At 40.4% G+C, this 12,913-nt stretch overlaps 1 protein-coding gene across 1 annotated transcript in view; it reads left to right on the top strand.

Moving 5' to 3' along the window:
- Positions 1-12,492, top strand: part of TMEM154 (transmembrane protein 154) — a 44,128-nt gene extending 31,636 nt beyond the window's left edge. Inside the window, exons 6-7 of the mRNA XM_068542083.1 lie at positions 54-114; positions 10,358-12,492. Coding sequence (XP_068398184.1) covers positions 54-114; positions 10,358-10,373 — 77 coding nt within the window. The 3' untranslated portion in view covers positions 10,374-12,492. The remainder of the gene's footprint in view (positions 1-53; positions 115-10,357) is intronic.
- The last annotated feature ends 421 nt before the right edge of the window (positions 12,493-12,913 follow it).

Genomic DNA, 12,913 nt, shown 5'->3' with positions numbered 1-12,913 from the left:
TAAAAAACAGAATCTTAGTGACTAACAATGAGCTTGCTTTTATTCTGTCCTAGCCAACTATGAGTGTTTACCTACTTTAGAGGAAGAAAAGGAACCAAACCACAGCAACCCAAGGTACTTCTAATTTCTACCACAGATTATATATGGTTGGGAGGGGGAGATTGGAGACCACAGTTGAGGACTTTTGCTCACCTTCTCTGTGCCTATAATTTTTTTTTTAAGATTTCTTTATTATTCATTTATTTATTTTATTATTTTTGGCCGCGTCGGGTCTTAGTTGCCGGCACACGGGCTCTTTGTTGTGGTACGCGGGCTTCTCACTAGTTTTGGTATGCGGGTTTTCTCTTCTGTATTTCAGGGCACCAGCTCAGTAGTTGTGGCGTGCGGGCTTAGCTGCCCCGCGGCATGTGGGGATCTTAGTTCCCTGACCAGGGATGGAACCCACATCCCCTGCATTGGAAGGTGGATTCTTTACCACTGGACCACCAGGGAAGTCCCTGTGCCTATAAATTTTATGTGACAATTTTCATGGGTGTATGGAGAAACGGAAGTGTGAGTTATGGAAAATAGAAAGGTACAAAGTAAATATCCTAGTGACTCTTTATCTTTAGAAATAAATTAGTAGTGACATTTTTTTGCCCTTCTAAAGAGACACTGTTGAGTCGGCTTCTGTTTTAGTCCTAAAACTTTCTGATTATGACAAACTGTAGGTTTGTTTACCTTGGATGAGTAGCTGTTTGGTAAGGAAAACAGATGGAGGTGACAATCTCAAAGGAGTAACTGTAAACAAGAGTGAGTAAAATGAACATAAACAAAACAAAAGAAAACCCCGCCTGAATTGGATTGTTATATGAGAGAAATTAAATGAGAATTTTTAAAAACCTATATTCCATTCTACCACTAGGTGGCTCTGCTTAATAGAAAATTTTAGTGCGCTGGGGCCTGTGCGTCCTTTAGCCTTCCACAATCTTGTTTACATTATATTATCTTTTGTGAGGATAGAAATTACCGTGTCTGGGTGTTTTTGATCAGAGAATCCTTTGGTCAGGACTTGGGACATGCTCGCAGGAAATAGGATTGATGATTCAGTAAGTCAGGGACTTGCTCCACAGAGCACTGCTGTGATTTGGGGGGCACAGAATCGCTGATGGGGTGACTCCGAGATGACCAACGAGTAGGGAACTTGACTGAGCCTGTAACTGAGATATTACACTTCTGTCGGAATAAACAAAATAAACTTTCAAAGCAGGGTAAAGACCACCCACCGTCTCTCCTTCCAAGTTAACCAGAGGTCCTGCACCAGTCACCTTAAATGTTTCCAGAGTGCAGTCACTTGTCATAAGCAGTTCCTGAAGCCAGAGCATTGCAAGGAAAGACTGGTTATCAGACAGTGATTGGGGCAGTCAGATGTTTGTCTTCCGGACCCTTGTTCTGCTTCTTCCCCTAAGCCTTACCTAAGAAGTCATGCCACCACAATCTTACTGAGGTGAACCTCCGCTCTGATGCAGAATATGCATCTTATTGTAGATGTCAGTCATTGTTACCTCTGCAGGTACTTGCATGTTAGAATTCATCACTGGTTCAGAAAAGAGTCTATCCTATTTAAAGGAGATATCAGGCATTAACAAGCAGATGAAAGAAAAAAAGAATGCTAGTGGGAGTATCACAGAGGACATTACGAAGGAATTATTTCCTTTGCATTTTTACCTAAAAATGAACATCTATGTGTGTCCAGTTTAGGGCTCAGATCAACCCCCAAAACCTTATAAATATCTTATTACTGTATCTCTGATGTGCACCCTCAAAAGATGTGAGATGTCATTGGTTTTTATATACCTGCCTCTTTCTCCTTGAAATTATTGGCAACCTAGAAGAAGCTTAACATTATAGAATTGTATGGTGCTAAAAGCTTCTTAGAAATCATGTTTTTGAAATACTGAGAGGCTGGTCTCTGAAATAAGCTCTACCACATTTCTGCCTTTAAGGCAAAAAGCCTTAACCTATTTGGAGAGCTGCTTTATGCTAAATTATTGATTTTAAAGGGAATGTCTACATTCCTCTGTTGGTCTGGTTTTAATTCACAGGACAACTGTCAGGCTGTCACCTCATTCCCTCCTGATGAAGCCAGGACCAGGGTTATAGAACCAAGAGTGGCGAGTCCCCAGTCTTTGGTGCTGATGACACTGTCTGATTACTTCAAAGGGTATCATGATATTGCAGAGCAAATTTAATTTTTATTCACTGAAAACTCAGAAAAGTACAAAGCACTTAGAACAAATCCTGGTACAAAATTAACTCTCAGTAAGTATTAGTTATTTTTAATTATTATAAAAAGTTAGAATTGATATACATAAACTTATTGCCTTTTGGGTTAATGAGCCTGTGTCCTAAGGTCCAGGCACATCTAGTATGTGGAGCATTATTTTTGCTCCTGGTTTCCCTGGGGACTTCTTTTTGGAGCTTACCAATCCTGAGAAATCATGAATTTGTTTCATCCCCTAGTAATGATCTGGAGCTTTTAGGTTCCCCATCCATTACCAGCATAGGTAATATGCTGGTGATTTCAGAATAGTCCTCTTAGCCGTCTGGAATTTTTGAAACGGTACATAGTTTGGATTATCTTATAGTTTGCATAATCTTTTCTGTTGTGATTTTATTTATATTTCTGTCTCTTATTGTCTTAATTACATTGATAATTGATGAAACATTTACTTTGAATCTTGAATCCAGGACAGATAGAAGATTTTTTTTCTGAAAGCTTGTGAATCATTAGAGATACAAGTGGTGAGTGCAATGGTCACTGGGCTTAGAATCAGAAGACTGGTTTCAAGACCCGACTTGGATGATCATTTGTTCTTTGTACTAAGACAAGTCACTTTAACTCTATAAGCTTCAGTTTCCTCATCTTGTAAAATGGATATAATGCCACCTGTCCTTCTAGTTTAACAGGATTCCAAGAGAGAAAAAAAACTTTGTAAGTTTTAAAGCACCACACAAATGAAATGAATTCTTTTATGCTCTGGCAATAATTCTCGCCATCCTCTCCACCTGACTTTTTTTTTTTTTTCTAAGATTTTCTATTTTAGAGCAGTTTTAGGTTCACAGCAAAATCGAGCAGAAAGTACATAGAAGCCCCCCGTTACCCCTGGCTCCCACATGCACAGCCCTCCCCGCTGCTGACATCCCCCACCAGAGTGGGACCTACGTTACAATCAGTTAACCTGTTTTGACACATCATTACGTGCAAAGTTCCCCAGTGGTTTTGACCTCTGTGAATCATCCTTCCTCTACCGTCTAAGCAGTATACAGGTGACTCTAATGCTTCAGAAAATTTATAACAGTCACTGCAGATTGAACTTAGTGGAAAACACACTTCCCCATCCTGCTTGGATTAGCAGGAGGATGGGGAGATAAGACTTCTGGAATCCATTTACTTCTTGATGCTAGAAAGACACCGTGACATAGAGCTTCTGTTATCCATAAAGTCCACTCTGATCCTGGGAAAAACGAGGTGATCTGGTCACCATCCTACACTTAATGCACTACATTGTGTGCAGACGTCAACCCTTCACCTTCTCTTGTTCAGGTCCATAATCTCAGGTCTTTCCGGACTTTTCCCACACATCCCATTAGACAGCAGTTCCTCATTACTTTGCCTTGTCCTCACTGAGTGGACATTTTCCTTGAGCTGTGGAATCTGAAATTTAGCACAGGAATTTAATAAGGGCCGGGGATGTACAAAGTACCATGGGAAGTTTAAAGTATGGTTTTCATGTTTTCAAAAAATCAGTGGGAAAAGACAGCAAAGGAATGGTGGGGGAAGGGGAATTCTATATCCTTATTTCCCACCTTAGCATTTTTCCCTATAGTTCATACATGTTACGTGCCAGGCAACGTATGGGGTACTGGGAACAGTGTCAGTGGAACAGTGTCCAAGGGGTGGGCAGGGTGGAGCCGAGGTCTGCCCTAGAGTTGAAGAGAATTTCATCACTGACATTGTTCAGCCTTGCCAGCGTGTGTTGATAACAAAAAACAGATCCACTGAGTTGGTTTTATTATTGTTTAAATTATCTTGAAAGAATTCACTCCCTTATTGTCTACCCCCATCCTTACAATACTTTCTCGAATGCCACTCGACAGTGGCAAAAACAAGATGGAATTCCTTTCATCTTGGTGCTTACAGTCTGGGCAGTCTCTTCCTTCTTCCTGAGGCCTTTATAACTAGACAATTTCCTGAAAGCGTGGTGTTTCTGCCTCTGCAAGCTTAGGTGAATAACCACAGAAAAGGAATTGCAAATATTAACCAAGCGCACGTCTTCTTTCCCTTTATGCCTGTTGGCCACAGTGATGATTTTATGTTGAGTAACAGCATTGGGAAAGATTGGGGGAGAATTAGATTTCATCCAAGTCGATTTATAACTTTGAAAGTACAGTAATAAAAACAATAATAAGACATCTATTCTAGATGCCAGATACCTAGCTACTATTACCTAGGAAATTAACCAAGTCAGAGAAGGTAAGTAACAGTATACCTGTTCTGCTTTTGTAATAATTCCATTGTTCATTTTATGATTCATGTCTGAGCTCAATAATATTATAAAAATGTATCACTTTAGTATTTCTCAGGAAAATGCAGGTTAGCTTAATAGAGAATTTTTTGAATTTCTCCCTGTTTCTTCCCTTCTCTTTGTCTTTTTTTGGAGGAAGTATGATCGTCAATGTAGTTTTTCAAATATATTTATTGAGTGCCTAATATGTGCCTGGCATTGTCCACATCATGCCAAGACAACCAGCTAAAAATGAAACAATCCATCTGAGTAAACCTGGAACTCAGAGAGGTTAAGTGATTTGTCCAAGTTTGCACAGCAAGTTTTTGATGAAGCTCAATCTAGAGAAGCGTTTCTTTTAAAATTGGATTTTCATTTTCTTTGACTAATTAGTTAAAATAAAAGAGGTATTCCATAAATGAAAAGACAAGTTAGAAACTTTTAAAAAGAACCCTTAGTAGCAAGAAAGCCATCCACCATGAGGCCAACTATGAAAGTCTTCGGTGGCTGATGCAGTGCAGACATTGACAAGACTGAACCATGAATTGCAAGAAAACAGCAGTTTTGTGTGAACCGTTTTGGCCTCTCCACTCCAGTAAATCTCTGTGGCCACTTCCAATTACTTTATGAGTTTCCTTCCTCTTTTTCTCTCTAGTCCCTCAAGTCACTTAAAAGTCAACAAGTATTAAATATTAAGTATATTAAGTGCCAACTGATTTCCCTCAAATCCGAGCTAAGTATCATGAGGGATACAAAGTAACAGTTTATAATCCTGCAGGATGCTAACCTCAAATGAGATGGTAAACATGCAGGGGTGTGTGTATGTGTGTGTGTCTACGCCTGTGTGTGGTGGGTGAGGGAAGATGCACTAAATTCAATACACCACAGCCTTGCTTGAATACTAGCCCAGATTGTGTCTACACCGTGGGCATGATCTATGTGTCTTGGACCAATTCTGGGCCTGGCTCTGATGGCAGCCAGATTCTCGTCTCTATAATTCCACCTGGGCAGGCCTCTTACGGGAAAGAGAAGGGACATTCTATTGATGAAGAGGAAGAGAGCATGATCTAACTGTTCCGTGACTTTGTGCTAAGCTGAACTTTGCATTCCTCCCCAAACCAAGTTAGAGAGCATCATAATTAGAGAAAGGTTTAGCATAGGTTTATTACATCTTGGGAGACAGGCAACATTAGCTGTGGTCAGAAAGAGGGATTGTCACAAGGTAAACTGGTCAGAAGGACAAAGATGGCTTATCTGATCCTGACTGCAACCAAGGGGCAGTTATGAAACGAGGTGTTACAATTGCACCTCCTCATTTAACTGGTGGCGTTCCACTTGAATGCTTTCTTAAAAATCATCAGATGATGCTTTTTAATCAATTCAATTGGTTTTTTACAGTTTGGAGGCTTGTTACTATACAGCTTTTGGGAAAGCTACCCCACATTCTTAAAATATCTACATATAACACTCTGAGAAAAAATCACTCACTCATGCCACTGTCACAGATAAGTGACCAAAACTGTACGAATTAACGTCAAGGCAAGCAATAGAGGTTTGAAGCGGGATCGCTGATTTTATTTGTTGCAATTCTGTGGCAGTTTGCCAAGATATTTTTAACAGGGAACTCTAGGATTTGCCAGAGCTGGAAACGTCTGGGCTGATTTGATCATTTCACAGAGATGATAAATAGCCACAAAGATAGCAGGGAACACACCTAACTCAATAAAGGAATGAGCGTGAGGGAGAATAATGCCTCCAGGCTCGGGCATGGGTGGGGAGCCGGGTCCCGAGTTGCTGACTTGCTAACAGGCACGCTGGCCATCACACCACCGGTGAAAGTCGCGTGTGAGAGTTGCGACACTAGGAATGACCTGCTGACCCACTGCTGAAGCAACTTGTACCCACACTGGGACTGTCTCTGGTGTGGCAGGCCTGGCACGTTGTCAGTGCCCAGATCTCTAAGCACATAAGCTCCACACGTATCATGCGTGAGGTCCTGTGCTCTTTGATGCTTTAAATGAATGGGTTCTGGTTGGTGGACAGCGTCACACTCTAAGCCTTCATAATGTTTGTAGAGTGTTCTAAACAAACCGCATTTAGGTTACACTGTCCTCAGAAACTGAAAGTTTGTTTTGGAAGATGGTTTCTTAAAGGCTCTGGCTGTTTGAAGCAATGCTCAAGCTTGTGTTTAACTGAACATTTGCTAGCATAGAGTCTAGCAAAATCAGAATGCCCGTTCATGTGTCTGGAGGTCAGGCCCGTGGCATAGAGCTTCGCCTACATTTTCTCATTGATTTTTTCCAACAGCCTTCTAAGGCACATGGTATTATTATGCATGTTTTGCAGATGAGATGGGCTAAGAAATGTTAACTTGCTCAAGGTCACACAGCGAGAAAGTGGCTGAGCCCTGATTTAAGCTCTGCCCACCTGACCCTGTGCTCAAAAAGCCACCATGAGCACACGACAGCATTGGCTCAACCATAGAAGTAGCCCAAGAAGAGAAATACCTAGGCAAAAACTTAATCAAAAAATGTATGGATAATATAAAAAGAAATTGTTCAAATTTTTATGGAGGGACATCAAAGATATAAACAAGTGGAGAGAGGCATACTGTGTTTCTGAATGAAAGACTCAACCGTGTGAAAATTATCCTTTTAAATTCAACTTAGTCTTTTAAAGATCCCAATGAGCATTTCATCTGGAAGAATAATTGTGCACAGATAGTCAGGGTAATTCTAAAAGAAGGAAAGAGAACAATTGTGTGTGGGGAGGTGGATTTGCAGGGAACATGCTTCAATAATTAAAACTGTGTACACCCAGAACCAAATAAGTATTACTGGCATAGAATAGAATATTCAAAACAGCCTCAAGTACATGTAAACATTTAATATATTATAAAAGTAGCAATTCATAGCAAGTGGATTATTCAGTAAATAGTCTTAAGACAACTGACTAACATTTGGAGGGAAAATTTAGAACTCGACCTCACACTTTAGATTAAAATAGACTCCAGATAAGTTTATATGTGAAAAAGAAAGAAAAAAAAATCCAGAAAAATTAAAGGTAAATATTATAACTGTAAGGTGAGGTCTGGTTGAAAAGCATGACACACGGTCAGAAAGCATATCAGAAAAGGATAGACTTAACTACACTAAAAACTCAAATTTTTTATACTTCCAAAAACACAATATAAAATTAGGAGGGAAATGACAAATTGGGGGAAAGTCTGTGTGATATGTATGATGAACAAAGAATTATTATTCTTAATACATAAATCAATAAAAAGATAATGTCCCATATGAGCAAAGAATATTAATAAGCAGTTTGGCAAAAGAAGAAATTAAAATTACCAATAGAGCTTTGAAAAAAACTTTAGTCTTCCTAGTAACAAAAAAAAGTAACCCAAGAATATGTTAAGGTAAATATTAGATTATTTTCACCTATTGAATTTACAAAAGCTGAAAATAATAATATCCAGTATTAGAATGTTGGGGAAAGGATATTTCCCGAAAGGAAAGTGTCAAGAGAAGGTAAATTTCTAAGGAAGGGGGGTAATTCAACAATGGGCTGGTCAAGCTTTAAAATTGCATACATTTTAACCTAGCAATTCCTCTTCTAGATATTTATGCAAAGGTAACAACTGGAAGCATGCAAAGATGTAGCAATTTTTAGAATAAACAAAAATCATAAATTGGAAATAGCTTAAATGTTTAACAATAAGGATATGCCTAAAAATAATGTTCTTGGTATAGTGAGACAATGGTGTGCTCTATAGCCACTTAAAAAGATATGGTATATTTATTAGCCAGAAAAGAGGTCTATATATGAATGAGAGTGAGAAAAGCAGATTACAGCACAATATGCATAATTCCATTTTTGTACAAAAAGAATATATATCATTATCACAGAAAAAAGTTTGGAAGAATAAATACCAAAATGTTAACTCTAGTGAGGTTGTTAGTATTTTTATTTGGTTTATTTGTATTTTGTATTTTTTCAGCAATGAATATGGATTGGTTTTATAATAATTAACTTTAAAAATCACTTCTATTTTAACTGCTGGACACAGATTAGTGTTGTGGACAAAAGAGGGATTGTGCCCATTGCTGTACAGCCTTGTATTTTGGTCTGCTTAGAGTAGCTGAAATGTCAAGATAAGGCCACAAAAGGAAAACATGCACTTCAGAGACTTATGCTCCATAGAGATGAACTCCTGGATCTCAGAAATATTATCTTGCTACCACCCAATTTCCAAGAAAGGAAGCCTCCTTGCCCAGTTTAAGAGTTGTTCAGTGTGACTTATGAAACGGGTTGTTACGTTTGTTCTTCAGATAAAGAATGTCTTCATTTTCAGTCAGGTTTCCATTAAATAAGTTTTCCTACAGAAGTTGTCCTTTTGTCCATGTCTGCTTTCCCCTTTCTTTCCCATTGGTCATCCTTCCTGGTCACAGCTTCTTCCCCCTGTCTTCACAACACACAGACACACAAACACACACACAATGTCTCCCCTCCTCTTTCTTGGATAAATCTAGCTAGCTAGCTAGCTGGCTCTCTATCATCTAGCTAGCTAGCTAGCTGGCTCTCTATCATCTAGCTAGCTAGCTAGCTAGCTGGCTCTCTATCATTTAGCTAGCTAGCTGGCTCTCTATCATCTAGCTAGCTAGCTGGCTCTCTATCATCTAGCTAGCTAGCTAGCTGGCTCTCTATCATCTAGCTAGCTAGCTAGCTGGCTCTCTATCATCTAGCTAGCTAGCTAGCTGGCTCTCTATCATCTAGCTAGCTAGCTAGCTGGCTCTCTATCATCTAGCTAGCTAGCTAGCTGGCTCTCTATCATCTAGCTAGCTAGCTAGCTAGCTCTCTATCATCTAGCTGGCTAGCTGGCTCTCTATCATCTAGCTGGCTAGCTAGCTGTCTATCATCTATCAAGTTGTTTCAGAGACCTTCTGGAAACACCTGGTGTGTCACTGAGCAGGCGAGAACTGAAGGAGGAGTCAGAACAACATGGTCTATTGCAGCCTCTACGAGCCTCTGAGCTAAGGAGACACCAGGTCCTGTTGATGATCATCATTCAGGCACTTCCTTGGAAACACAGGTCACTTCAAGTAGAGACATGCTAGAATTTGGGTGAAAGGACACAAAATTTTTAAAAAGTAGGTGGAGGCAGGGGAGGTCAAGCAGTCTGCTTTCCAGGAGACTTGGGTGGAGACATGGTCTCACTGGGAAAGAGCTACAGAGCCAGATCTGTGCCTGAGAGAGCCAAGTGAGAAACAAAAGCAGAAATTAGCCCGCTAGCATGGTTATGTCCACACACCATGTCCAAAATTTATGTCTACTCACACCTCAAGATGCCTGATGATCGAATTCTAAATGACACTGAGAAGGCACTTCCAGATCCTCTGTGCATGGGGGGAAAATGGGCTTTTGAAAACACGCCAGGACCACAAACCCTTGAGAGAAAATAACATATTCGAAATTTTTTTTTAAGGAAAAAAAAAGGCAGTTTGGCATCTATTCATAGAGAATGGGATTCGATTTCTTTAAAGGGGGAACCCCGGCTCCATCTGGTTCTCTCCACATCAGCCCTGGGGAAGGATATTACAACTAGAGCTAGGGATTATTTCTTGGCTTTCCTAGATTTCCTCCTCAGGGTTCAGATATAAAATCCAAACTGAACTGACCTTTGTTTCAGAAATTGTAATCTGGACACCGTCAGCTCCCTGACTGCTTATGTTCTCCTGAGTCACCTCCATAGCCGAGTGACCAGCTCTCAGTAGCTTCTTGGAAATATACTATTGTTCTGTTTTTTGCAGTGACAATGAATCCTGAAACTGAATCGTGCTAATGTTTTCCAAGAGAAAGCAGCCCCGGAGGGAGCCTGCTGGGCCTGCCAGCAGAGGATGAAGAGGATCCGAATTTAATTAATTTCAAATCAACGTAAACACAAGAACCTTTTGCTGTTGCTTCCAGCGCCCACTCTTCCAACGCCCAGTGCATCACCTGTACTTGGAAGAATGCTCGATTGAGAAGTGCTAGGCAAAGGCGTGGCTGCTGAGGGTGGAGGAACCATAACATGCAGTCAGCGCTTATCAGTGGGTGTTCCCTCCGCTCAGCCAACCTCTAGATGACTGTACCATTACCCTGGCCACGCTCTCAAGTCCTTGTTACCTTTCTGCTTCATTCCTCAGGGTACAAATCAGGAAGCTGTCTATGGTTTCCTTCTGGGTCACCTTGCGACCTAGATAGCTTTGGATAATTTCCTCTCATGAGTTAAGTTCTCTGATAGGTCAATTACATTCAGTGGCAACTTTGCTCAAGGTGAGTTATGTCATGGAAAAGACAGCAAACAAAGCAAGTGTTTCAATGTGGACACCATCCCAGGGGGTGGGTAAGCTCATTTCCACCTGCCATGAGACACAGTGTGAGAGCCCACAGTCCTGAAGGGATGCTGTTTGGTGACGTGTTGACCCTGAGTTGGCCAGGTGATGGAGGAGTGGAATTCTCAGTGAAAGAGCAACTGTTTTCCTTCTCGGAGAAAATCAACTGCTTGTTCACATTTCCCCACGGCTCATCCCTGTCCTCACCACAACTCCCTTGCGTGTGATGTATGGATAGATGTGTGCAGCTGGGCCTCCTCTGCCACCTTCTGTGTCTCTGAGATCTTTAAGGTTGTTTGGAACAAGCAGAACAGCAATAGGCTCTGTCTGTGCCCGAGGCAGGTACCCTTCCTCACACTCAGGATCTTTCCTGCCAGCCGGACCAGGGCTCGTGTCCTCAACGCAGCTCCCAGGAGGCCACCACCGGTCATCAGAGATGACATTCTACGTGATATTTGTTGACATCCTCCTGCTAGAAGCAATGGTGCAAAATGCAGAAGGGCCTAGTTATCGCTCCCACTCACATAAAATCAATCTCCATTTAATCCTTAATTTTCCAATTCTGACCTTTAAAGCAATCTAGCAAATTAGGAGCCCTCAGCTCTTCCACGGCACCTGATGTTTTATTCCAGGAAAGAAACAAAGAATGAAAACTGTATCTTACTCCCCGCGTATAAACTGAGGGGGGGTTGAGGTTCACCAAATATTTGCTGCTGTTATTTGGGTTCTTGTGTTTGAAAGGCTGCCTTAATGCATAACGAAAACAGTCCTTTTTTTCAGAATCCCTTTAACCAGCACTTGCCTTCTGAACTATGCCCACAATTTTAAAGGCAGAGTTCCAAGCCAGGGAGGTCTTTCCACCGCAGTGAAAGATAGAACTATCTGGCTGTGTGTAACCACTGCTCTTATGCCATCCCGGGATTGCAAAGAGCTTTGGCAAAAGACAGTCTTCATGGTACAGAACCACAACAGATCTGTCTGTTGTATTCTCTTTAGCACATCCTAATATGGCATTTTTGTTTTCATTGCTATTTTGCATATTCATATTCAACTTGTGGTCCATAGTGACTCTCAAGATATTTATGCCAAAATTGCTACTTTCCAAATCATCATTTCTGGGTGTTTTGTTACTTTGTTTCTCATCCACATTTTGACTCTGTAAAGAGTCTCTTCTTTCTCTAGGTAGCTAAGATTTTTGCTTAACTTTTAGGCCTGTAAGCGTCATCCAATCCTATCAAATAGTGGACTTCAGCAGTTCAGAGAAGGATAGGAGGTCTTGGAGTCTCACTTTGATGAAGTTATATTTTATGATATGGTAAATATATTCTCATTCAGTATTTGAAATGACTTCAAATTCCAGAAGAAGCAAGCTTCAGCAATATGTCATTGTGTTTATATCTGGAAAATGTACTAACCTCTATAGTTGCATAATGTGCAAAGCACTTTAAAAAAAGAGTTTATTCTGGCAAGATATATGACATTAGTATGAGTCAAAACAGCCAAAGTTCAATTCTAGTGCTCTGTATCTTTTTATTACTGTCCAGTCAAGAGGCATCATAGATTATGATCATTCCAAGAATTGTTTTTAAACCCAAACTTAATTTTTATGTTTCAGATTATTGTTAGTAAAAATCTTAATAATTTGCCCTAATTGGGTAGCCAGTCAGAGCAAAATCTGACTTTAGAATATTTTCAAGTTGTGTAAATTTTATTGCATTTTTGTACGTATTAAGTAAGCTAAGTTAGCAACATTGCCTTGTTGAACTCCTCAGGAAACTTGTTGTAATAAAGATGTGAAAACCTCAGTCTTAACTCAGTGATGTGACTCCTCTTTCTGGGAAGGTCATTGTCATCCAAACAGCGAGCACATAGCATGGATCGATCTTGACATCCATGGGGTGACAGATGCTTCTGATCACCCTTGTAGCTCTAGCAACGTAAACAGGCGCTTTAAAAAATACTTTTGTCTGTTCATTTGCTTTTGTTGCTTAA

Source organism: Eschrichtius robustus, chromosome 4 (assembly GCF_028021215.1).
Source record: "Eschrichtius robustus isolate mEscRob2 chromosome 4, mEscRob2.pri, whole genome shotgun sequence".
NCBI classification, from domain to species: Eukaryota; Metazoa; Chordata; class Mammalia; order Artiodactyla; family Eschrichtiidae; genus Eschrichtius; species Eschrichtius robustus.
The sequence above is the reverse complement of the archived record's forward strand: the minus strand, read 5'-3'. Positions and strand labels throughout refer to the sequence as shown.